This window comes from Cherax quadricarinatus, chromosome 82, assembly GCF_038502225.1.
Source record: "Cherax quadricarinatus isolate ZL_2023a chromosome 82, ASM3850222v1, whole genome shotgun sequence".
In the NCBI taxonomy this organism is placed as follows: Eukaryota; Metazoa; Arthropoda; class Malacostraca; order Decapoda; family Parastacidae; genus Cherax; species Cherax quadricarinatus.
The window spans coordinates 8,030,089-8,052,588 of NC_091373.1; the positions used below are offsets into that span (position 1 = coordinate 8,030,089).

A 22,500-nucleotide genomic window follows, 5' to 3' on the forward strand; every position below is an offset into this window, starting at 1 on the left:
ACTACTACTACTACCACCATCACTACTATTGCTACCACCATCACTACTACTACCACCATTACTACTACCACCATCACTACTACTACTACCACCATCACTACTACCACTACTACTACTACCACCATCACTACTACTGCTACCACCATCACTACTACTACCACTACCATCACCACTACTATTACTACTACTACTGCTACTACCATCACTACTACTACTATCACCATCACTACTACTACCACCATCACTACTACTACTACCACCATTACTACTACCACCATCACTACTACTGCTACCACCATCACTACTACTACTACTACCACCATTACTACTACCACCATCACTACTACTACTACCACCATCACTACTACTACTACTACCACCATCACTACTACTGCTACCACCATCACTACTACTACCACTACCATCACCACTACTATTACTACTACTACTGCTACTACCATCACTACTACTACTATCACCATCACTACTACTACCACCATCACTACTACTACTACCACCATTACTACTACCACCATCACTACTACTGCTACCACCATCACTACTACTACTACTACTATCACCATTACTACTACCACCATCACTACTACTACTTCCACCATCACTACTACTGCTACCACCATCACTACTACTACTACGCAGAATACACCTGTCGTGTCTCGCTGCAGGTGTCTGCGTCAGGTGTATAACCCTGGAAGACACCTGCGCACACATCATGTGTAAACATGCTGTTGCAAGCTGTTGGGCTCCAGCTCCCGAGTCAGTGTTCCATTTACGCAAGTGATAATTCAGTGTCTTTGGGAGAGACTTAGTGGTGTGTTGCTTGTGACTTCCACACCTGTCTTTGTGTGTGTTGCTTGTGACTTCCACACCTGTCTTTGTGTGTGTTGCTTGTGACTTCCACACCTGTGTTTGTGTGTGTTGCTTGTGACTTCCACACCTGTCTTTGTGTGCGTGTTGCTTGTGACTCCCACACCTGTGTTTGTGCGTGTTGCTTGTGACTCCCACACCTGTGTTTGTGTGTGTTGCTTGTGTCTCCCACACCTGTGTTTGTGTTGCTTGTGTCTCCCACACCTGTGTTTGTGTGTGTGTTGCTTGTGACTCCCACACCTGTGTTTGTGTGTGTTGCTTGTGTCTCCCACACCTGTGTTTGTGTTGCTTGTGTCTCCCACACCTGTGTTTGTGTTGCTTGTGGCTCTCACACCTGTGTTTGTGTTGCTTGTGGCTCTCACACCTGTGTTTGTGTTGCATGTGACTCCCACACCTGTGTTTGTGTGTGTTGCTTGTGTCTCCCACACCTGTGTTTGTGTTGCTTGTGTCTCCCACACCTGTGTTTGTGTGTGTGTTGCTTGTGACTCCCACACCTGTGTTTGTGTGTGTTGCTTGTGTCTCCCACACCTGTGTTTGTGTTGCTTGTGTCTCCCACACCTGTGTTTGTGTTGCTTGTGGCTCTCACACCTGTGTTTGTGTTGCTTGTGGCTCTCACACCTGTGTTTGTGTTGCATGTGACTCCCACACCTGTGTTTGTGTGTGTTGCTTGTGTCTCCCACACCTGTGTTTGTGTTGCTTGTGGCTCTCACACCTGTGTTTGTGTTGCTTGTGGCTCTCACACCTGTGTTTGTGTTGCATGTGACTCCCACACCTGTGTTTGTGTGTGTTGCTTGTGGCTCCCACACCTGTGTCTGTGTGTGTTGCTTGTGGCTCCCACACCTGTGTTTGTGTGTGTTGCTTGTGACTCCCACACCTGTGTCTGTGTGTGTTGCTTGTGGCTCCCACACCTGTGTTTGTGTTGCTTGTGGCTCTCACACCTGTGTTTGTGTTGCATGTGACTCCCACACCTGTGTCTGTGTGTGTTGCTTGTGGCTCCCACACCTGTGTTAGTGTGTGTTGCTTGTGACTCCCACACCTGTGTCTGTGTGTGTTGCTTGTGGTTCCCACACCTGTGTTAGTGTGTGTTGCTTGTGGCTCCCACACCTGTGTCTGTGTGTGTTGCTTGTGGCTCCCACACCTGTGTTAGTGTGTGTTGCTTGTGGCTCCCACACCTGTGTCTGTGTGTGTTGCTTGTGGCTCCCACACCTGTGTTAGTGTGTGTTGCTTGTGACTCCCACACCTGTGTCTGTGTGTGTTGCTTGTGATTCCCACACCTGTGTTAGTGTGTGTTGCTTGTGGCTCCCACACCTGTGTCTGTGTGTGTTGCTTGTGGCTCCCACACCTGTGTTAGTGTGTGTTGCTTGTGGCTCCCACACCTGTGTCTGTGTGTGTTGCTTGTGGCTCCCACACCTGTGTTAGTGTGTGTTGCTTGTGACTCCCACACCTGTGTCTGTGTGTGTTGCTTGTGGTTCCCACACCTGTGTTAGTGTGTGTTGCTTGTGGCTCCCACACCTGTGTCTGTGTGTGTTGCTTGTGGCTCCCACACCTGTGTCTGTGTGTGTTGCTTGTGGTTTCCACACCTGTGTTAGTGTGTGTTGCTTGTGGCTCCCACACCTGTTTTACATGCTCTCAACACCTTATTCTTTCGTATGAACACGAGTATGCGTATGTGCGCGTTTTTATGAGCACGTGTGTGTGTGTGTGTGTGTGTGTGTGTGTGTGTGTGTGTGTGTGTGTGCGCGTGCGCGTGCATAGGCCATGGACTCGCCTAGTTGTAGTTGCAAGGGTCGATTCATTGGTGTATGAAACACCTAGTATATGAAACACCTAGTGTATGAAACACCTAGTGTATGAAACACCTAGTGTATGAAACATATAAGCCCCTCCCTCTTTCCTCACCTATTCTTTCCTCACTTCAGCCTCTGCTCTCTCACCTCTCCTTCCCCCTATTTCCCACCCAAAACTCTTTTTCCTCACCTCTGCCCCCATCTCTCCCCACCTCCCCACGCCCACTGTCTCTCCCCACCTCCCCACGCCCACTGTCTCTCCCCACCTCCCCACGCCCACTGTCTCTCCCCACCTCCCCACTCCCACTGTCTCTCCCCACCTCCCCACGCCCACTGTCTCTCCCCACCTCCCCACTCCCACTGTCTCTCCCCACCTCCCCACGCCCACTGTCTCTCCCTACCTCCCCACACCCACTGTCTCTCCCCACCTCCCCACACCCACTGTCTCTCCCCACCTCCCCACACCCACTGTCTCTCCCCACCTCCCCACGCCCACTGTCTCTCCCTACCTCCCCACACCCACTGTCTCCCCACCTCCCCACGCCCACTGTCTCTCCCCACCTCCACACACCCACTGTCTCTCCCCACCTCCCCACGCCCACTGTCTCTCCCCACCTCCCCACACCCACTGTCTCTCCCCACCTCCCCACGCCCACTGTCTCCCCACCTCCCCACACCCACTGTCTCTCCCCACCTCCCCACACCCACTGTCTCTCCCCACCTCCCCACGCCCACTGTCTCTCCCCACCTCCACGCCCACTGTCTCTCCCCACCTCCCCCACACCCACTGTCTCTCCCCACCTCCCCACTCCCACTGTCTCTCCCCACCTCCCCACACCCACTGTCTCTCCCCACCTCCCCACGCCCACTGTCTCTCCCTACCTTCCTCACACCCACTGTCTCTCCCCACCTCCCTCACACCCACTGTCTCTCCCCACCTCCCTCACACCCACTGTCTCTCCCCACCTCCCCACACCCACTGTCTCTCCCCACCTCCCCACGCCCACTGTCTCTCCCTACCTTCCCCACACCCACTGTCTCTCCCCACCTCCCTCACACCCACTGTCTCTCCCCACCTCCCTCACACCCACTGTCTCTCCCCACCTCCCTCACACCCACTGTCTCTCTCTGTTACAACTCTTCAGAGAATGTTGTGTGTCATCTCTGTATACTTGATGACGTATTTTAAGTATTTACACTAATTTGTATTACTTTTTTCCACTCTGTTGTATGTGTTCTCTTGTCTGTGTTCACTGTTGTATGTGTTCTCTTGTCTGTGTTCACTGTTGTATGTGTTCTCTTGTCTGTGTTCACTGTTGTATGTGCTTGTTGTCTCTGTTCATTGTTGTCTGTCTTCTGTTGTGTGTCCACGCTGTTGTTTTCCGTTGCCTGTTTTCACTCTTATTGTTTCTTTGTTGTCTGTGTCTAAGTTTGTAATTTACGTCACTTACTTAATTTTATAACCATGATTCCTCGTTAGCTTTTTAATGTATTTGTTCGCTGCTTATTGTGTTTGTTATAACACTTATGTTTTTGTGTTTACAGGTAAGCTGGTGACGCCCTGGACTTGTGACAGTCTGGACTGGTGACTGTCTGGACTAGTGACAGTCTGGACTGGTGACTGTCTGGACTGGTGACTGGACTGGTGACTGTCTGGACTAGTGACAGTCTGGACTGGTGACTGGACTGGTGACTGTCTGGACTAGTGACTGTCTGGACTGGTGACAGTCTGGACTGGTGACTCTGGACTAGTGACAGTCTGGACTGGTGACTGTCTGCACTAGTGACTGTCTGGACTGGTGACTGGTAAAGTAGGCATATCCTGTGTCAACAACATTACCGTGACTGCAACAGTACACAGCTGCACATAGGAGGAGCTTACGACGACGTTTCGGTCCTACTTGGACCATTTACTGAGTCAGTGTGACTTTGTAAATGGTCCAAGACGGACGGAAATGTCTTCGTAAACTCCTGCCTCGCGTGTGTGGGTTATTTGTGTACATAGTTGTGAAGTGAAGTCAGGGTTCTGGGCGTGCTTAAGCTCTTCAGATCAGTTCCTGATCAGCCAGGCTGTGGTTCGTACGTCGGAGGGCGTGTGTCCGGCAGTAACAGCCTGATTGATCAGGCCCTGATCCACCAGATCGAAGACCGGGCCGCGGGGGCGTTGAACGCAGAGAAAACCCCGTTTCCCCTCATCTCTCTTCCCTAACCCCTTCTTCCCTAACCCCTTCTTCCCTAACCCCTTCTTCCCTAACCCCTTCTTCCCTAATACCTTCTTCCCTAATCCCTTCTTCCCTAATCCCTTCTTCCCTAATCCCTTCTTCCCTAACCCCTTCTTCCCTAACCCCTTCTTCCCTAACCCCTTCTTCCCTAACCCCTTCCATAATATACTTTACCCCTCCCTTTCCCCTCATCCCTTCCCCTCAGGTAAACTTTAGGTAGATTTCTCCCTCTCATATGTCCCCATCACCCTTTCCCCTCTCATAAACTGTGTTCCCCTCGGGGCCGGCAGAGAGGAGGATATACACAGCAGAGGGAGGAGAAAACGGGTGAGAGGAGGGGGAAAAATGTATGAGGGGAGGGGAGGAAGGGAGGGAGGGAAGGAGGGGAGGAGGGAAGAGAGGGAGGGAAGGGAAGGGGGGATGGAAGGGAAGAGGAGAGGGAAGGGAAGGAGGGAGGAAGGGAAGGGGGGAGGAGGGATGAAAACAAACTTGTATGGATCTTTATTCTTGTGGTAAATATCATTGTTCCTCCTCCATCCTCCATATTCCACTCTCCCTCCTCCATCTACTCTCTCTTACTCCATATTTCACTCTCTCCCTCCATATTTCGCTCTCCCCCTTCCATATCCACTCTCTCCCTTACCATCCACTCTCTCCCTCACAATCCACTCTCTCCCTCACCATCCACTCTCTCCTTCACCATCCACTCTCTCCTTCACCATCCACTCTCTCCCGCACCATCCACTCTCTCCCTCACCATCCACTCTCTCCCTCACCACCCACTCTCCCTCACCATTCACTCCCTACTCCTCCTCTTCCGGTCAGCTATAGAATAAATTCATGCATAATTTACTTCCTTAATGAGTTGATGTTTTTATATTCTAGTGAGGGAGGTATGGTAGGTGAGGGAGGTATGGTAGGTGAGGGAGGTATGGTAGGTGAGGGAGGTATGGTAGGTGAGGGAGGTATGGTAGGTGAGGGAGGTATGGTAGGTGAGGGAGGTATGGTAGGTGAGGGAGGTATGGTAGGTGAGGGAGGTATGGTAGGTGAGGGAGGTATGGTAGGTGAGGAAGGTATGGTAGGTGAGGGAGGTATGGTAGGTGAGGGAGGTATGGTAGGTGAGGGAGGTATGGTAAGTGAGGGAGGTATGGTAGGTGAGGGAGGTATGGTAGGTGAGGAAGGTATGGTAGGTGAGGGAGGTACAGTAGGTGAGGAAGGTATGGTAGGTGAGGGAGGTATGGTAGGTGAGGGAGGTATGGTAGGTGAGGGAGGTATGGTAGGTGAGGGAGGTATGGTAGGTGAGGGAGGTATGGTAGGTGAGGGAGGTATGGTAGGTGAGGGAGGTATGGTAGGTGAGGGAGGTATGGTAGGTGAGGGAGGTATGGTAGGTGAGGGAGGTATGGTAGGTGAGGGAGGTATGGTAGGTGAGGGAGGTATGTTAGGAGGTAAGGGAGGTACAGTAGGTGAGGAAGGTATGGTAGGTGAGGGAGGTATGGTAGGAGGTAAGGGAGGTACAGTAGGTGAGGAAGGTATGGTAGGTGAGGGAGGTATGGTAGGAGGTAAGGGAGGTATGGTAGGTGAGGGAGGTATGGTAGGTAAAGGAGGTATGGTAGGTGAGGAAGGTATGGTAGGTGACGGAGGTATGATAGGTAAGGGAGGTATGGTAGGTGAGGGAGGTATGGTAGGTAAAGGAGGTATGGTAGGTAAGGGAGATATGGTAGTTGAGGGAAGTATGGTAGGTAAGGGAGGTATGGTAGGTGAGGAAGGTTTGGTAGGTGAGGGAGGTATGGTAGGTGAGGAAGGTATGGTAGGTGAGGGAGGTATGGTAGGAGGTAAGGGAGGTATGGCAGGTGAGGGAGGTATGGTAGGTAAAGGAGGTATGGTAGGTAAGGGAGATATGGTAGGTGAGGGAGGTATAGTGGTAGGTGAGGGAGGTATAGTGGTAGGTGAGGGAGGTATAGTGGTAGGTGAGGGAGGTATAGTGGTAGGTGAGGGATGTATAGTGGTAGGTGAGGGAAGTATAGTGGTAGGTGAGGGAGGTATAATGGTAGGTGAGGGAGGTATAGTGGTAGGTGAGGGAGGTATAGTGGTAGGTGAGGGAGGTATAGTGGTAGGTGAGGGAGGTATAGTGGTAGGTGAGGGAGGTATGGTGGTAGGTGAGGGAGGTATAGTGGTAGGTGAGGGAGGTATAGTGGTAGGTGAGGGAGGTATAGTGGTAGGTGAGGGAGGTATGGTGGTAGGTGAGGGAGGTATGAGGATAGGTGAGTGAGGTACGGTGGGAGGTGAGGGAGGTATGGTGGTAGGTGAAGGAGGTATGAGGAGAGGTGAGTGAGGTATGGTGGTAGGTGAGGGAGGTATGAGGATAGGTGAGTGAGGTACGGTGGGAGGTGAGGGAGGTATGGTGGTAGGTGAAGGAGGTATGAGGAGAGGTGAGTGAGGTATGGTGGTAGGTGAGAGAGGTATGGTAGGTGAGGGAGGTATGGTGATAGGTAGAGGGGAGGGAAGGGAGATAATGTGGATGCAAAATAAGAGAGAAAAGGCATTAAGGAGAGAGAAGGGGAGAGAGAGAATGATGTATAACGAAAATGCCAGTATGGTGAAAGTAATAATGGTGAATCTTTGGTGTGGTGGTAATTGTGGTGGTACTTTTACTGGTAGTACTGGTTGTGATGCTGGTAGGTCCCCCTCCCTCTCCACAATGGTGTATAAGTAGGGGGGAGGGGCTTTTTCACCTGCCCCTAAGCTCTTATCTCCCTCCCCCTTCTCCCCATCACCCCCTCCTCCTCCATCATTCACCAGCATGAGCTGGTGGTACCCGCATGCCGCCAGCGGTAGATGGGGGTTCAGTGATTGTAATGAATGAGACATGTGTCGCTTTGTATGTTACGTCTGAGTGTGTACTCACCTAATTGCGTTCGCTGGGGTCGATTCATTGCCCCTGGCCTCTTAACTACCTCGCCAGCTTTTCAGGGGATGTTAAGAAGAATATAATTCACAATACTGTGACTGCAACAATTCACAACCTACCCACAATACCCTGGCAGCAACAATTCACAACCTGCCCTCAATACCCTGGCAGCAACAATTCACAACCAACCCACAACACCCTAGCAGTAACAATTCAGAATTGTTGATCCTGTTGACTGCTGTTTGTGCTGCTCCTGCTGTTTTCAGCTACTTGTCTGCTGCTCCTGGTGGTGCTTTTGCAGCAGCAGATGAGGAAACAGAACAGCTGTGCCTCACAGCATCGGCGCCCACGCACCACGCCTCACGTCCTCCCATCACATTATATGTTACACATAGGCCCCCATCACCCATTATATTCACCATAACAACCAACACTCTTGTCTAACACCCCTTCCTCTTCACCGCTCCATTTCTCCTCTGTAAGGAATGGGTCGTCCTGAGGGATGGTAATTGCCAAGCGATAGTAACTGCAGCTCTGCTGGAAGGAAACCTTGAAGCTGTGGTAGCTGATGAACCTTTAATAAAATACTGAAGTCTCCCAGCTCAGGCTGACACTACTGAAGTCTCCCAGCTCAGGCTGGCACTACTGAAGTCTCCCAGCTCAGGCTGGCACTACTGAAGTCTCCCAGCTCAGGCTGGCACTACTGCAGCCTCCCAGCTCAGGCTGGCACTACTGCAGCCTCCCAGCTCAGGCTGGCACTACTGAAGCCTCCCAGCTCAGGCTGGCACTACTGAAGCCTCCAGCTCAGGCTGGCACTACTGAAGTCTCCCAGCTCAGGCTGGCACTACTGCAGCCTCCCAGCTCAGGCTGGCACTACTGCAGCCTCCCAGCTCAGGCTGGCACTACTGAAGCCTCCCAGCTCAGGCTGGCACTACTGCAGCCTCCCAGCTCAGGCTGGCACTACTGCAGCCTCCCAGCTCAGGCTGGCACTACTGCAGCCTCCCAGCTCAGGCTGGCACTACTGCAGCCTCCCAGCTCAGGCTGGCACTACTGCAGCCTCCCAGCTCAGGCTGGCACTACTGAAGCCTCCCAGCTCAGGCTGACACTACTGAAGTCTCCCAGCTCAGGCTGGCACTACTGCAGCCTCCCAGCTCAGGCTGGCACTACTGCAGCCTCCCAGCTCAGGCTGGCACTACTGAAGCCTCCCAGCTCAGGCTGGCACTACTGAAGCCTCCAGCTCAGGCTGGCACTACTGAAGTCTCCCAGCTCAAGCTGGCACTACTTAAGCCTCCCAGCTCAGGCTGGCACTACTTAAGCCTCCCAGCTCAGGCTGGCACTACTTAAGCCTCCCAGCTCAGGCTGGCACTACTTAAGCCTCCCAGCTCAGGCTGGCACTACTGAAGTCTTCCAGCTCAGGCTGGCAGGTTTAAACACTATACATGTGACTCATCCTGTGTGATGTAATGTGACTGGGAATCACAGCTTGTGTTCCCACTACATATCTCTCACGTGAAACAGGACAGTAACACTGCAGATATATCCAATTTTGCAACATAAAAAAAATCCGCCCCATGTCTACACAATCACCAGCTTCCCCTCCCCCCCACCACTCTCCCTCTGCAGCACTCCTCCTCTTCCCCACCATTCTCCCTTCCCTCGCCACTACCATTACCACACTATAGCTAATTCGTTCCTACCTGGAGGGAAGGTTGTGATAACTGCTCGTGTGTACAGTCCTGTACCTGAAGCCTGGACAGAACACCTGACGCACCTCAGTGTGTATATGTATAGAGAGGTGTGTATTTTAGTGTATATACACTGAGAGGTGTGTGTCTCAGTGTATATATACAGCTAGAGGAGTATAGCTCAGTGTATATTCACCGAGGGGTGCATACATCAGTGTATATACACATGGCAGAGTGTATCTCAGTGTAATTCACTGAGAGGTTCGTATATTAGTGTATATACACCTTGAAGTGTATCTTACTGTATATACTTTTTCAGGTGTATATAAACAGTGTATAGTCTCGCAGAAATAATTTAATGTGGAAATAGTTGAATCAAACGCCATACACAGTTTGAAGCACATGTATGAAGTGGTGGTGAGAGGGCAGGCTGCTGCTGGCACCAGCAGCATGGTTGACCAGACCTGAGGTCAGGGAAGCCTGACCTCAGGTCGGCCAGTGAGGGCGGTAGAACACTGGCAGCAAGCCACAGGTATGTCACAGGTATCTTTCCCTTCCTTGGAGCGAACCGTATTGTCCTAACATTCCCCAGGCGCTGTATGACCACTGCGGATTTAGCGCTTCCCATGAATGTAATACTACTACTACTACTACTGCTACCAATAATAATGTCATGTCTGAGGGCAGTGTGTGGTGTGAATATAATACAGAGAATTCATAGTTTGGAAATTATGAGGAGGTGCGGGATTACCAAAACTATGATCCAGAGGGCTGAGGAGAGGTTGTTGAGGTGGTTCGGACATGTAGAGAGGATAGAACAAACTAGATTGACTTCGAAAGTGTATAAATCTGTAGTGTAGGAATGGAGGGGTAGGGGTCGGCCTAGGAATGGTTGGAGGGAGGGGGTAAAGGAGGTTTTGTCTGCGAGGGGCTTGGACTAACAGCAAGCATGCGTGAGGGTGTTAGATAGGGGCGAATGGAGACAAATGGTTTTTAAGACTTGACGTGGTGTTGGAGTGTGAGTAGGGTAATATTTATGAAGGAATTCAGGGAAACCGGCAGGCTGGACTTGATTCCGGATGGGTGTTAATGTTGCAGTTTTATAACTGTAGTGTGAGCCCGCCTCTGGCAAGACAGTGATGGAGTGAATGATGGTGAAAGTTTTTCTTTTTCGGTCCACCCTTAGTGGAAAACGGCCAATGTGTTAATAATAATAATAATAATATAATAATAATATAATAATAATAATAATAATAATAGTTATAATAATAGTTATAATAATAAGAAAGCGTCTTCCATGGCTTATAATAGGATTTTCGACCAACCCGTCAGGGCGATTATTTTACGAAGTTTAAATCTCTCTTATCAAAAGAAAACTTTCTCTTAACTCAATGTTTTTGTTACATTTTGTTTGTTGTTTCTTTATTGACTCACATTACTCTGTGTTTATTATTTTATGTTATTGTTTATGTTGTGTCTGTAGTTGTTACAACTACGGACACTATTAAGGTGTGACATAAGGGTGTTAATAGCGTGTAATATGTTGGTGTTGCTGGTTGAGTCCTTACTGGTGGTCACGTGTATTCTCCAGAATTCCATCTGTCTCATCTCCCCCCTCCCCTGTCAGTGTTTTATGTGCCGGTCCCGGGAGGGGGAGCTGGGTGAGGGGAAGGTGATATATGTGGGGGTGGGGGGAAGTGAAGACGCTGGGTGTGGGTAGGCGATGGTAGTAGGAGACAGGGCGAGAGAGTTTGTGTGTGTACTCACCTAACTGTGGCTCCTGGGGTCGAGACTCAGCTCCTGGCCCCGCCTCTTCATTGAGTGCTACTAGGTCCTCTCTCTCCCTGCGCCATGAGCTTTATCATACCTCGTCTTCAAGCTATGTGTGTGTGTGTGTGTGTGTGTGTGTGTGTGTGTGTGTGTGTGTGTGCTCACCTAATTGTGGTTGCAGGGGTCGAGTCTTAGCTCCTCGCCGCGCCTCTTCGCTGGTCGCTACTAGATCCACTCTCTGTTTCCAAGAGCCCTGTCGTACCTCTTCTTAAAGCTATGTATGGATCCTCAGTCCACTACTTCACTCTCCAGATTGTTCCACTTCCTGTGTGTATGTAGAGAGAGAGAGAGAGAGAGAGAGAGAAACGAACGGAAGGAAGAAAGGGAAAACAAGCTAGGAAGAGAATATTTGCGTTTGAAGTATGCATATTGGCAGCTTTAAAGGCAAGGTGTTGGTAGGTAGGTAAGTAGGTAGGTAGGTAAGTATGGAGGTAGGTAGGTGAGTAGGGAGGTAGGTAGGTAAGTAGGGAGGTAGGTAGGTAAGTAGGGAGGTAGGTAGGTAAGTAGGGAGGTAGGTAGGTGAGTAGGGAGGTAGGTAGGTAAGTAGGGAGGTAGGTAGGTAAGTAGGTAGGTAGGTAGGTAAGTAGGTAGGTAAGTAGGGAGGTAGGTAGGTAAGTATGGAGGTAGGTAGGTGAGTAGGGAGGTAGGTAGGTAAGTATGGAGGTAGGTAGGTGAGTAGGGAGGTAGGTAGGTAAGTAGGGAGGTAGGTAGATATGTAGGTAGGTAGGTAAGTAGGGAGGTAGGTAGGTAAGTAGGTAGGTAAGTAGGGAGGTAGGTAGGTGAGAAGTGGATAGGCATGAAGACAGTGAAGCAGCAAGGCAGTTACACAGAGTGGAAGAGTAGGCAGGAAACTAAGGCAGCGTTATAGTAAGCAGTAGGTAGGTAGACAGGAAACAACCAGGATAAGTAGGTAAGTGGATAAGCAGATAGGAAGGAAAGAACTATGATAGGTAGGTAGGTGGGTAGGCAGGTAGATAGACATGAAACAACCAGGATAGGTAGGTGGGTGGATAGGCAGTTAGGTAGGTAGGCATGAAGCAACCAGGATATGTAGGTAGGCAGGAAACAACCAGGGTAGGTAGGTGGGTAAGTAGGTAGGTAGGCAGGAAACAACCAGGGTAGGTAGGTAGGTGGGTAAGTAGGTAGGTAGGCAGGAAACAAGGGCGGTAATTAGGTAAGACACGTGTAAGGCAGGCAGAGACAGGCTAGTAGGTGGGAAGACAGACAGTAAACATAACCCACGTACAGTGTTGACGTAATGAGATCAAGATGTTAATGAAGAGTAAACAAGGAGGGAGGAAAGAGAGGTAGGCCTAAGAAACATAGGCTGTGTCAGGGGCGAAATAAATACCCTAAGATACTGTTTAATAAGTGTAAGGGTCCAAGACTTTTGAAAACCCTCCCTGAATACATATTCAGCCGGGTTGTGGTGCTTAACTTGGGCTGCATGCGGCTAGCACCAACAACAAGCAAAAACAAACATTTTATTCCCTTGTGCAGTATATAAAAAAGTATTTTACATGCAATAAAGTATTGTTAAGCACAAAAGAAAGACACTAGCATGTATGTACATTTGGGAACGGGCCGCGGGGACTTTAACCCTGTTGCTGCCACCAGCAACAACAGCCTGGTTGACCAGGCAAGCACCAAACAAGCCTGGCCCAGGGCCGGGCTGCGGATATAGGAAAGCCCTCAAAGGTATATCAAAGGTAAAAGTAGTCTTCAGTCAACCTTCAATTATATAAAGTGGCACTCAAACCCGCCCAGCTGGAAAAACAATCGCCCTTTACTTGGACTTTACCAAGGGTCGGTTTCAAGGGCACCTCACTCTCCTGCCGTCTCAGCCTCACCCCTCTATCAGACTCTGATTTCATTCATGTGATTTTTTTCCGTGTTCCTCTCTGCTGTTGTCCTTGTAGAGGTGCTGCTACTTGTGGGTTCGCCACAGCTCGCCGACAAAGGCTTTAAGGCAGGAATACTATCCTTGCTCCCTCTGTGTTGAGAGGGTTGTGATGCTGCCCTTCCTCTAGTGCTGTGTGGCTGCCCTTCCTCTAGTGTTGTATTGCTTCCCTTCTAGTGTTGTATTGCTGCCCTTCTAGTGTTGTGGGGCTGTTCTTCCTCTAGTGTTGTGTGGCTGCTCTTTCTCTAGTGTTGTGTAGTTGCCCTTCCTCTAGTGTTGTTACTGCTCCCTCTCTGTGTACAAAGAGTGAGAGAGGTTGGGTAGTGTGTGACTCACGGAGCCAGAATCTGTGATTGGCTTTTACTGACTGTGATTGTTGAGGAGCGTCTGAAGTGACCCACGTTGTACCCGCTTACTGCAGTGGGGAAGTGGAGGGAGTGATGGTGTAGTGTGGTGTGAAGTGGGAACAGGTTGGAGATGGGTCACCAGATGGTGGGAAACTATCAGGGAAGTGTTGTAGACTATTGGGAACAAACTGTTAGAAATTCCAGATCTGCACACTACCATAACAACATTCTGAGATGCGATATGAGAGGAAGTGCAAAATAAATCCACTAAAAAGCAGAGGTACAGTGGGCACAGTAAGAGAACATTGTATCAACATCCGTGATCCCAGATTATTCAACATATTACCAGAAGATATCAGAAACACTGCTGGGATAAGTGTAGAAGTCTTCAAGAGGAAATTATACAAGTATTTCCTCAAAGTGCCAGATCAACCAGGCTGTAATGGATATGTGGGCCAGTGGGCCGCCAGCAGCAACAGCCTGGTTGACCAGACAAGCACCAGACGAGCTTGGCCTGAGGCCGAGTTCCGGAAAAAAAAAAACTCTTTAAAGGTATATCAAAAGAGGATAAAATGCAGAGTCCACTGTCGCCTTAAAGTTTTTAGGGGGGAAGGGGGTCGAATTTCGGCTCCAAGCCCAGGATTTGATTCTACAATTGACCGTCATTGTTGTTTACTTCCAGCTTGGGTTGTCATGTGTTTTCTTCAAACTGTGTAATGAGTTTTCTTCCACTACTTACTCCTTCCGTTGTTTCATTACCCATAAATTTCAGGAGTATTTCCACACAGTCCTGTGTCTCATCTTAGTTTTTATGTCAGTCTCTTATTATTCGCCCAGGCAGTGCCTCTTACTATCCTGCATGTCTTGATCATATACCATCCTTTCGATCCTCCGTTCTTCCAAAGACGTTAGGTTCTCTGCCTTTAGTCCTGTCTCCCAGACAGTTCAGCTCCAGGACCAGTCTCGTTTCACGCACTGAGGTTTCTGTTGCTTCTTTTCTTGCTTCATCAGATCCTCACTCCATGATTGTAATGAAGCTGTTAATGTTTGCTGCACGCAGGTCGACGTAGCATCACAGCCCAGCTGATCAGCAACTTCAAGAACTTTTTGGGTTCCCTCTTGAAGACAATTGTGGCAGACTTCTTCAACACATTTTTAATGTGCAGTCATTTGAAGGAAAATTCCTTGACGCCCGTGAAGGCTTTTGAACCCTTCATTTTTATCCTGAAGGATGCCTGAAGGAGGCTTCCGGAGGTCACTGCTTCCGCGGCCTAGTTCCAGACCAGGCCTCCCGGTGGATCAAGGCCTGATTAGCCAGGCTGTTACTGCTGGCCACACGCAGCACAACGTATGAACTATAGCCCGGCTGGTCAGGCAATGATTTGAGGAGTTTGTCCAGTTCCATATTAAAGACAGATAAAGTTATCAGACCTATAAACCTCTCATTCACCACTCGTTGCGTGATACCTACGAATTTAAACCTTCTCCATGACTGTACTAATATCCATTGTGCGTAGCGTTATCGTGTCAACCTTGAGACGTGTGCAGCAAGAGAGTGACATTGATCATTAGTTGTTTTGCTGGAGAACAATTGAGCAAATCCTTTTGAACAAATTCTTTTGCTGGAGAACAGTTGAATAAATCCTTTTGCTGGAGATCCTTAACGTCTCTTCGGCATCTCTACTGAGACAGTTGCACCGTTTAAGGTGTTTTCGAACTTGTTGACAGCACGACAAAAGAGAGAAGTATGGCTTTTGTTGGCTACAGCACAGAAAAAAAAAGGTTTCGTAAGAAATCACCTTAAAACCAGATTGATACCTACTGATTATTATTATTAGTGGTAGTAGGTTTAAAAATGTAGTGTTAGAGTGTTCAGCAGAAGTTTGTGGTTACAGGAAAGTGGGTGCAGGAGGGAAGAGGAGCGATTGGTGGAATGATGATGTAAAGAGAGTAGTAAGGGAGAAAAAGTTAGCGAGAAGTTTTTACAAAGTAGAAGTGATGCAAGGAGGGAAGAGTATATGGAGAAAAAGAGAGAAGTTAAGAGAGTGGTGAAGCAATGTAAAAAGAGAGCAAATGAGAGAGTGGGTGAGATGTTATCAACAAATTTTGTTGAAAATAAGAAAAAGTTTTGGAGTGAGATTAACAAGTTAAGAAAGCCTAGAGAACAAATGGATTTGTCAGTTAAAAATAGGAGAGGAGAGTTATTAAATGGAGAGTTAGAGGTATTGGGAAGATGGAAGGAATATTTTGAGGAATTGTTAAATGTTGATGAAGATAGGGAAGCTGTGATTTCGTGTATAGGGCAAGGAGGAATAACATCTTGTAGGAGTGAGGAAGAGCCAGTTGTGAGTGTGGGGGAAGTTCGTGAGGCAGTAGGTAAAATGAAAGGGGGTAAGGCAGCCGGGATTGATGGGATAAAGATAGAAATGTTAAAAGCAGGTGGGGATATAGTTTTGGAGTGGTTGGTGCAATTATTTAATAAATGTATGGAAGAGGGTAAGGTACCTAGGGATTGGCAGAGAGCATGCATAGTTCCTTTGTATAAAGGCAAAGGGGATAAAAGAGAGTGCAAAAATTATAGGGGGATAAGTCTGTTGAGTGTACCTGGTAAAGTGTATGGTAGAGTTATAATTGAAAGAATTAAGAGTAAGACGGAGAATAGGATAGCAGATGAACAAGGAGGCTTTAGGAAAGGTAGGGGGTGTGTGGACCAGGTGTTTACAGTGAAACATATAAGTGAACAGTATTTAGATAAGGCTAAAGAGGTCTTTGTGGCATTTATGGATTTGGAAAAGGCGTATGACAGGGTGGATAGGGGGGCAATGTGGCAGATGTTGCAAGTGTATGGTGTAGGAGGTAGGTTACTGAAAGCAGTGAAGAGTTTTTACGAGGATAGTGAGGCTCAAGTTAGAGTATGTAGGAAAGAGGGAAATTTTTTCCCAGTAAAAGGAGGCCTTAGACAAGGATGTGTGATGTCACCGTGGTTGTTTAATATATTTATAGATGGGGTTGTAAGAGAAGTAAATGCGAGGGTCTTGGCAAGAGGCGTGGAGTTAAAAGATAAAGAATCACACACAAAGTGGGAGTTGTCACAGCTGCTCTTTGCTGATGACACTGTGCTCTTGGGAGATTCTGAAGAGAAGTTGCAGAGATTGGTGGATGAATTTGGTAGGGTGTGCAAAAGAAGAAAATTAAAGGTGAATACAGGAAAGAGTAAGGTTATGAGGATAACAAAAAGATTAGGTGATGAAAGATTGAATATCAGATTGGAGGGAGAGAGTATGGAGGAGGTGAACGTATTCAGATATTTGGGAGTGGACGTGTCAGCGGATGGGTCTATGAAAGATGAGGTGAATCATAGAATTGATGAGGGAAAAAGAGTGAGTGGTGCACTTAGGAGTCTGTGGAGACAAAGAACTTTGTCCTTGGAGGCAAAGAGGGGAATGTATGAGAGTATAGTTTTACCAACGCTCTTATATGGGTGTGAAGCGTGGGTGATGAATGTTGCAGCGAGGAGAAGGCTGGAGGCAGTGGAGATGTCATGTCTGAGGGCAATGTGTGGTGTGAATATAATGCAGAGAATTCGTAGTTTGGAAGTTAGGAGGAGGTGCGGGATTACCAAAACTGTTGTCCAGAGGGCTGAGGAAGGGTTGTTGAGGTGGTTCGGACATGTAGAGAGAATGGAGCGAAACAGAATGACTTCAAGAGTGTATCAGTCTGTAGTGGAAGGAAGGCGGGGTAGGGGTCGGCCTAGGAAGGGTTGGAGGGAGGGGGTAAAGGAGGTTTTGTGTGCGAGGGGCTTGGACTTCCAGCAGGCATGCGTGAGCGTGTTTGATAGGAGTGAATGGAGACAAATGGTTTTTAATACTTGACGTGCTGTTGGAGTGTGAGCAAAGTAACATTTATGAAGGGATTCAGGGAAACCGGCAGGCCGGACTTGAGTCCTGGAGATGGGAAGTACAGTGCCTGCACTCTGAAGGAGGGGTGTTAATGTTGCAGTTTAAAAACTGTAGTGTAAAGCACCCTTCTGGCAAGACAGTGATGGAGTGAATGATGGTGAAAGTTTTTCTTTTTCGGGCCACCCTGCCTTGGTGGGAATCGGCCGGTGTGATAATAAAAAAATATTTACTATTAGGGATGCGCTAAACCTGTATGTGTCAGGCATCTTCTACTGACTACACCAGTTGTCCATGTGCTTCATTAATTAATACTAAGCGGCTCATTCAGAAAATCTCTCTTGATAAAAACACAATCAGTCTTGTTACATTTTGGTACCAACTCTTCATGTTGGTCGAGGAAGTGTGTCAATATGACTGATATTTTTATACACGCCAGTGCTAATAAAATCTACGGAACACTCAAACCGTGTTTCAAAATAAAGTATGACCTTCAGCTAAGATATAAAGAATTCACTTCACACACAGGCACAAGCACGCACGCACGCACGCACGCACGCACGCACGCACGCACGCACGCACGCACGCACACACACACACACACACACACACACACACTCACACACACACACACACACGCACACACACACGCACACAAATCTTTAACAAGTAGGAAATTAGGTCATTGTTTTGATGAATATCCAGCACCATCATCAAAATTCATTTTTGAAACATGACAGCAATATATTAACCATAATAATTCATTGAAAATATAAAAAAATGAGGAAAAGATTATAAGTCAAGAAACCGTTAAGAAAATGTTTATGTGAATGAGGCACAAGACAAACAACAACACTGAATGTAAACAGATAACTAACCTCACCAGAAGAGAGTAAACTAAGATTATTTCAGAGTAAACAAACTAAGAATCATAAGTCCTGGTTTAAGTTGTTATGTGATCTTCAAAATTCTTAAATCCAAAGTATTCTGTGTTTTAACTATGTTTTTAAAATTATCAGGATGATTGCGATATTTGGAATGATTCTGATAAGTTAGTGAGATGGTGTGATCACTGTAGAAAGTCAGTTGTACGAGAGACCTCTGATTCACAAGCAACAGACTGATGAGGACACATCAGTCAGTGGCAAAGTACCAGTTCCAAATATCATAAAATAAAGAGGATCCAGGGATGAATATCACAAATGCCATCAAGCTCTAGGTATATTATTATTATTATTATTATTATTATTATTATTATATTCATGGGAATGGGAGGTAATCAGGTTTGATTCGACAAAGATAAAGTTCCAATTGGTGAAATCAGTGACCCTTGACTAGCATCAGGATGCTGGAGGCAACAACATAGCTTGGAAACCAAGGAACTGCATTCCGGGACCTGAATAAAGTGTTTTAGTATGCTATACATGACACTGTCAGACCCACGTTAGAGTACGCAGCACCAGCATGGCGCCTACTCACTGTCAAGCACGTGCATAAGCTAGAGAAAGTGAAGAGCTTCCCAACCAGACTTTGAATGAGGGAAGAACCAAAGGTGATGTACTTATTTACAGGGAAAGAGAGAGAGAGGAAAGCTGAATTTGAAATATACATGAGCTACGGAGAGGTTAGAAAACGCCTTTTCAATCTCAGGCTGGAAGAAAATATAGATTACGTGCAGAAATAACATATGTCAGTTTTTTTCACTAAAATTAACGTAGAAATCATAACCTAACCTTGTTAAAATTTACGTAATGTAAAATAGATTAATATAAATTTTACGTAGCTATATATAACTGTGGATTATAGAAATGTGACAGTCAAGACATTAATTGAAGACGTTTCACCACTAGTGGGTTTTATTAAGCTTTATTTAGAGGCAGTAGCGCGGAGATAGGTCAAGTGCTACCTAGGTCAATCAGGTGAGGTCACGAGGGGCCGGGGCCGTACACATGTTACGTGATGCTGGGGTTCTCTAGTTAGTATCTGAAACTCACATTATTACTCAAGATTCAGCGTCTCTTGAATCTCTTCCCAGAATGATCGTACCTAACGAGAACAACCCCATCATGTGACTTGTTGCATAGACTCCAAGAAAGATCTACGGGTGAGTATCGTACCGAGCATATCGCCAGAGGCACACATGCTCGTTTGGCAAATCTGAAAGTAGCTTTCAGGCATCTCAACAAAGACCTTACATGCGACATATGTTAGGCCTGTTTTGGAGTTGATGACAGCGTAGAACCCTTACTTGAAGTTGGAGAAAGTGCAGAGGTATGCAGCGAGACTAGACCCAGATCTAAGGGAGTGAACTATGAGGAGAGGCTAAAGGAATTGAACCTAACGATATTAGAGGATAGAAGAACAAGGGGAGACATAACAAGGACTTGATAGGGTGAACACCATAGACTGCTGGGAAGGCAAAGAAAAGGTACATGAGGGCACAGTTGCAAGTTAAAGACAGAGTGCCGTCGGGAAGTAGAATGACCCGGACGAAGTCGTGGAGGCTAGCTTCATATATAGCTTTAAGAATAGATATGACAGGAACACGTAACTAGGGAGTAAATCCAGCAAGCGGCAAGAAGCAGGGAAAGGAGCTGAGACTCGACCCTTGCAACCACAAAAAAAAAAGAGTGAGTAGAAATAGGCGAGTGTACACACAGGCAGCCATTCCCACTCATCATGAATTCTCTCGCCTGGCCTCGCCTCTCCCCGGGCAGCGTGTAACTTGCAGATCTGCAGGTGTTGCGGGTATGCAGGCGGCTCTCAACATCCCTACATTGAGAGTCTGCTCTCGTTCTGTGTACACGAGGTGATCTGCGCCACTCACACGGCTGACTGCCCAGTGTATACACTGCTTCGCTCTACGTCTCTCATACTCATTAGGGAAGGCTGGAAGGAGAGAGTTAACGAGTGTGAAAGAAGATATGAGAGTGTGAGTTAATGAGTGAGTCTACCATGTTGTGAGTTAGTGACTAATGCTTCTGTTTTCTCTTTTGCAGACTCGTTCGTCAACTCTCAGGAATGGACGTTGTCTCGTGGCGTGCCCGACCTACGTCTGGGCATCGTGGGCTCCCTCTCCTCCGGCAAGTCTGCCCTCGTCCACAGGTCAGCCTCTCAGTAATAATAATAATAATAATAATAATAATGACATATGTACTTACTACTATATAGAAAGCCACTTGTTGTGCAGAGCATTTCGGGTAAATTAGGTAAGTTTTGTCCCAGGATGCGACTCACACCAGTCCACTAATACTCACGTACCCATTTCACTGATGGGAAACATAGACAACCGGTGTAAAGAAACACACGCCCAGTGTGTCTACCCTCGCCGAGAATCGAACCCAGACCCTCGCCGTGTGAAGCGAGAGCTTTAGCCATCAGGCCACGGGTGCAGTCTCACAGCTCACACAGGCTCAGTCTCTCGGCAGAATTGCCACTTTGAGACGATTCTGTCGATTGAGGGTTGGGCAAATATATCTCGCTCGTATTCACCTGTTTGCAGGTGGATATGGATGTGTAGCTTGTGGTATGCAGGTGGCTGTGGAACACAGTTTAACTGCTTGCCCTCGGATTAGAGCTTTTCGATTTCCTCGTAGTTTTTGTTACCGGGTTGCTTGTAGTGACCTCGGGGAACTTTTAGGGGAGTCATTTGACACTGGTAATTTAATGGAATTTGTAACTGATGCCGATTATTTTATTTTTTTGTGATTTTTTTTGTGTATTCGAGGTAGTATTTTTTTTTGTTTATTATTCATATCTTGAATGTTCTTATGTTTGTTGTATTTATTTTTATTGTCAAGAGGACTAAATGATGTTATTTGAGCACTTTAAATTTCAAATCTATTAACCAATCAGATTCTCGACTCACACGGATCTCACGAATATATTTTTTAAAATCTTGTGTGTTGCTATGTGCCTGTCAGGTTCCTGTGTAGCATATGCGCTTATTAGGTACGTGACTGTGGTATCTGCGTGTTTCAGATACCTGACGGGGTCGTACATGCAGGAGGAGAGTCCAGAGGGCGGCCGCTTCAAGAAGGAGATCGTCTTGGACGGCCAGAGTTACCTGCTGCTTATACGCGACGAAGGAGGCCCCCCTGAGCTACAGGTAAGTCATCAGTGTATAAGTTGGTAATATATTCAACCTGTGTGATAGAAGGTGTTCAGTCCCTTAGCCTTGATATGCGATGTTCAGTCCTTTAGCCTTGATAGGCTGTGTTTAGTCCTTTAGCCTTGATAGGTGTTCAGTTTCTTAGCCTTGATGGAAGGTGTTCAGTGTCTCTGTCTTGTCCGTATTGTGTACTATTAATGTGATGAAAACACAGACCAGACTGAACAAGTTGTCAACAGGTTTGAAAAGTCTTCAGTACTGGTCACAGGTGTGGATTGTGGTTGAGGATGGAAGCTTTGTTGGGTGGATGGTGGGTTGAGTGGTCCATGGCCACCACCTCCGTCCTGTGTCTTGAGAGGTCCACGACCACCACCTCCGTCCCGTGTCTTGAGAGGTCCACGACCACCACCTCCGTCCTGTGTCTTGAGAGGTCCACGACCACCACCTCCGTCCCGTGTCTTGAGAGGTCCTCGACCACCACCTCCGTCCTGTGTCTTGAGAGGTCCTCGACCACCACCTCCGTCCTGTGTCTTGAGAGGTCCTCGACCACCACCTCCGTCCCGTGTCTTGAGAGGTCCACGACCACCACCTCCGTCCTGTGTCTTGAGAGGTCCTCGACCACCACCTCCGTCCTGTGTCTTGAGAGGTCCTCGACCACCACCTCTGTCCCGCGTCTTGAGAGGTCCACGACCACCACCTCCGTCCTGTGTCTTGAGAGGTCCACGACCACCACCTCCGTCCTGTGTCTTGAGAGGTCCACGACCACCACCTCCGTCCTGTGTCTTGAGAGGTCCACGACCACCACCTCCGTCCCGTGTCTTGAGAGGTCCACGACCACCACCTCAGCATCAGCAATTACTTGTCTCCTTGGAGGCAATTTCACTTCTTCCAACTCACACTGTAATGTGGGAGAGTGAGAAGAGCTT

At 47.8% G+C, this 22,500-nt stretch overlaps 1 protein-coding gene across 2 annotated transcripts in view; it reads left to right on the plus strand.

Annotated features, from left to right (window-relative positions):
• CenG1A (Centaurin gamma 1A) overlaps nt 1–22,500 on the plus strand; it is a 675,383-nt gene that overhangs the window by 463,754 nt on the left and 189,129 nt on the right. For both annotated transcript variants that reach the window (XM_053797287.2, XM_053797288.2), the window contains exons 2-3: nt 20,463–20,568; nt 21,445–21,571. In XM_053797287.2, coding sequence (XP_053653262.1) covers nt 20,463–20,568; nt 21,445–21,571 — 233 coding nt within the window. The remainder of the gene's footprint in view (nt 1–20,462; nt 20,569–21,444; nt 21,572–22,500) is intronic.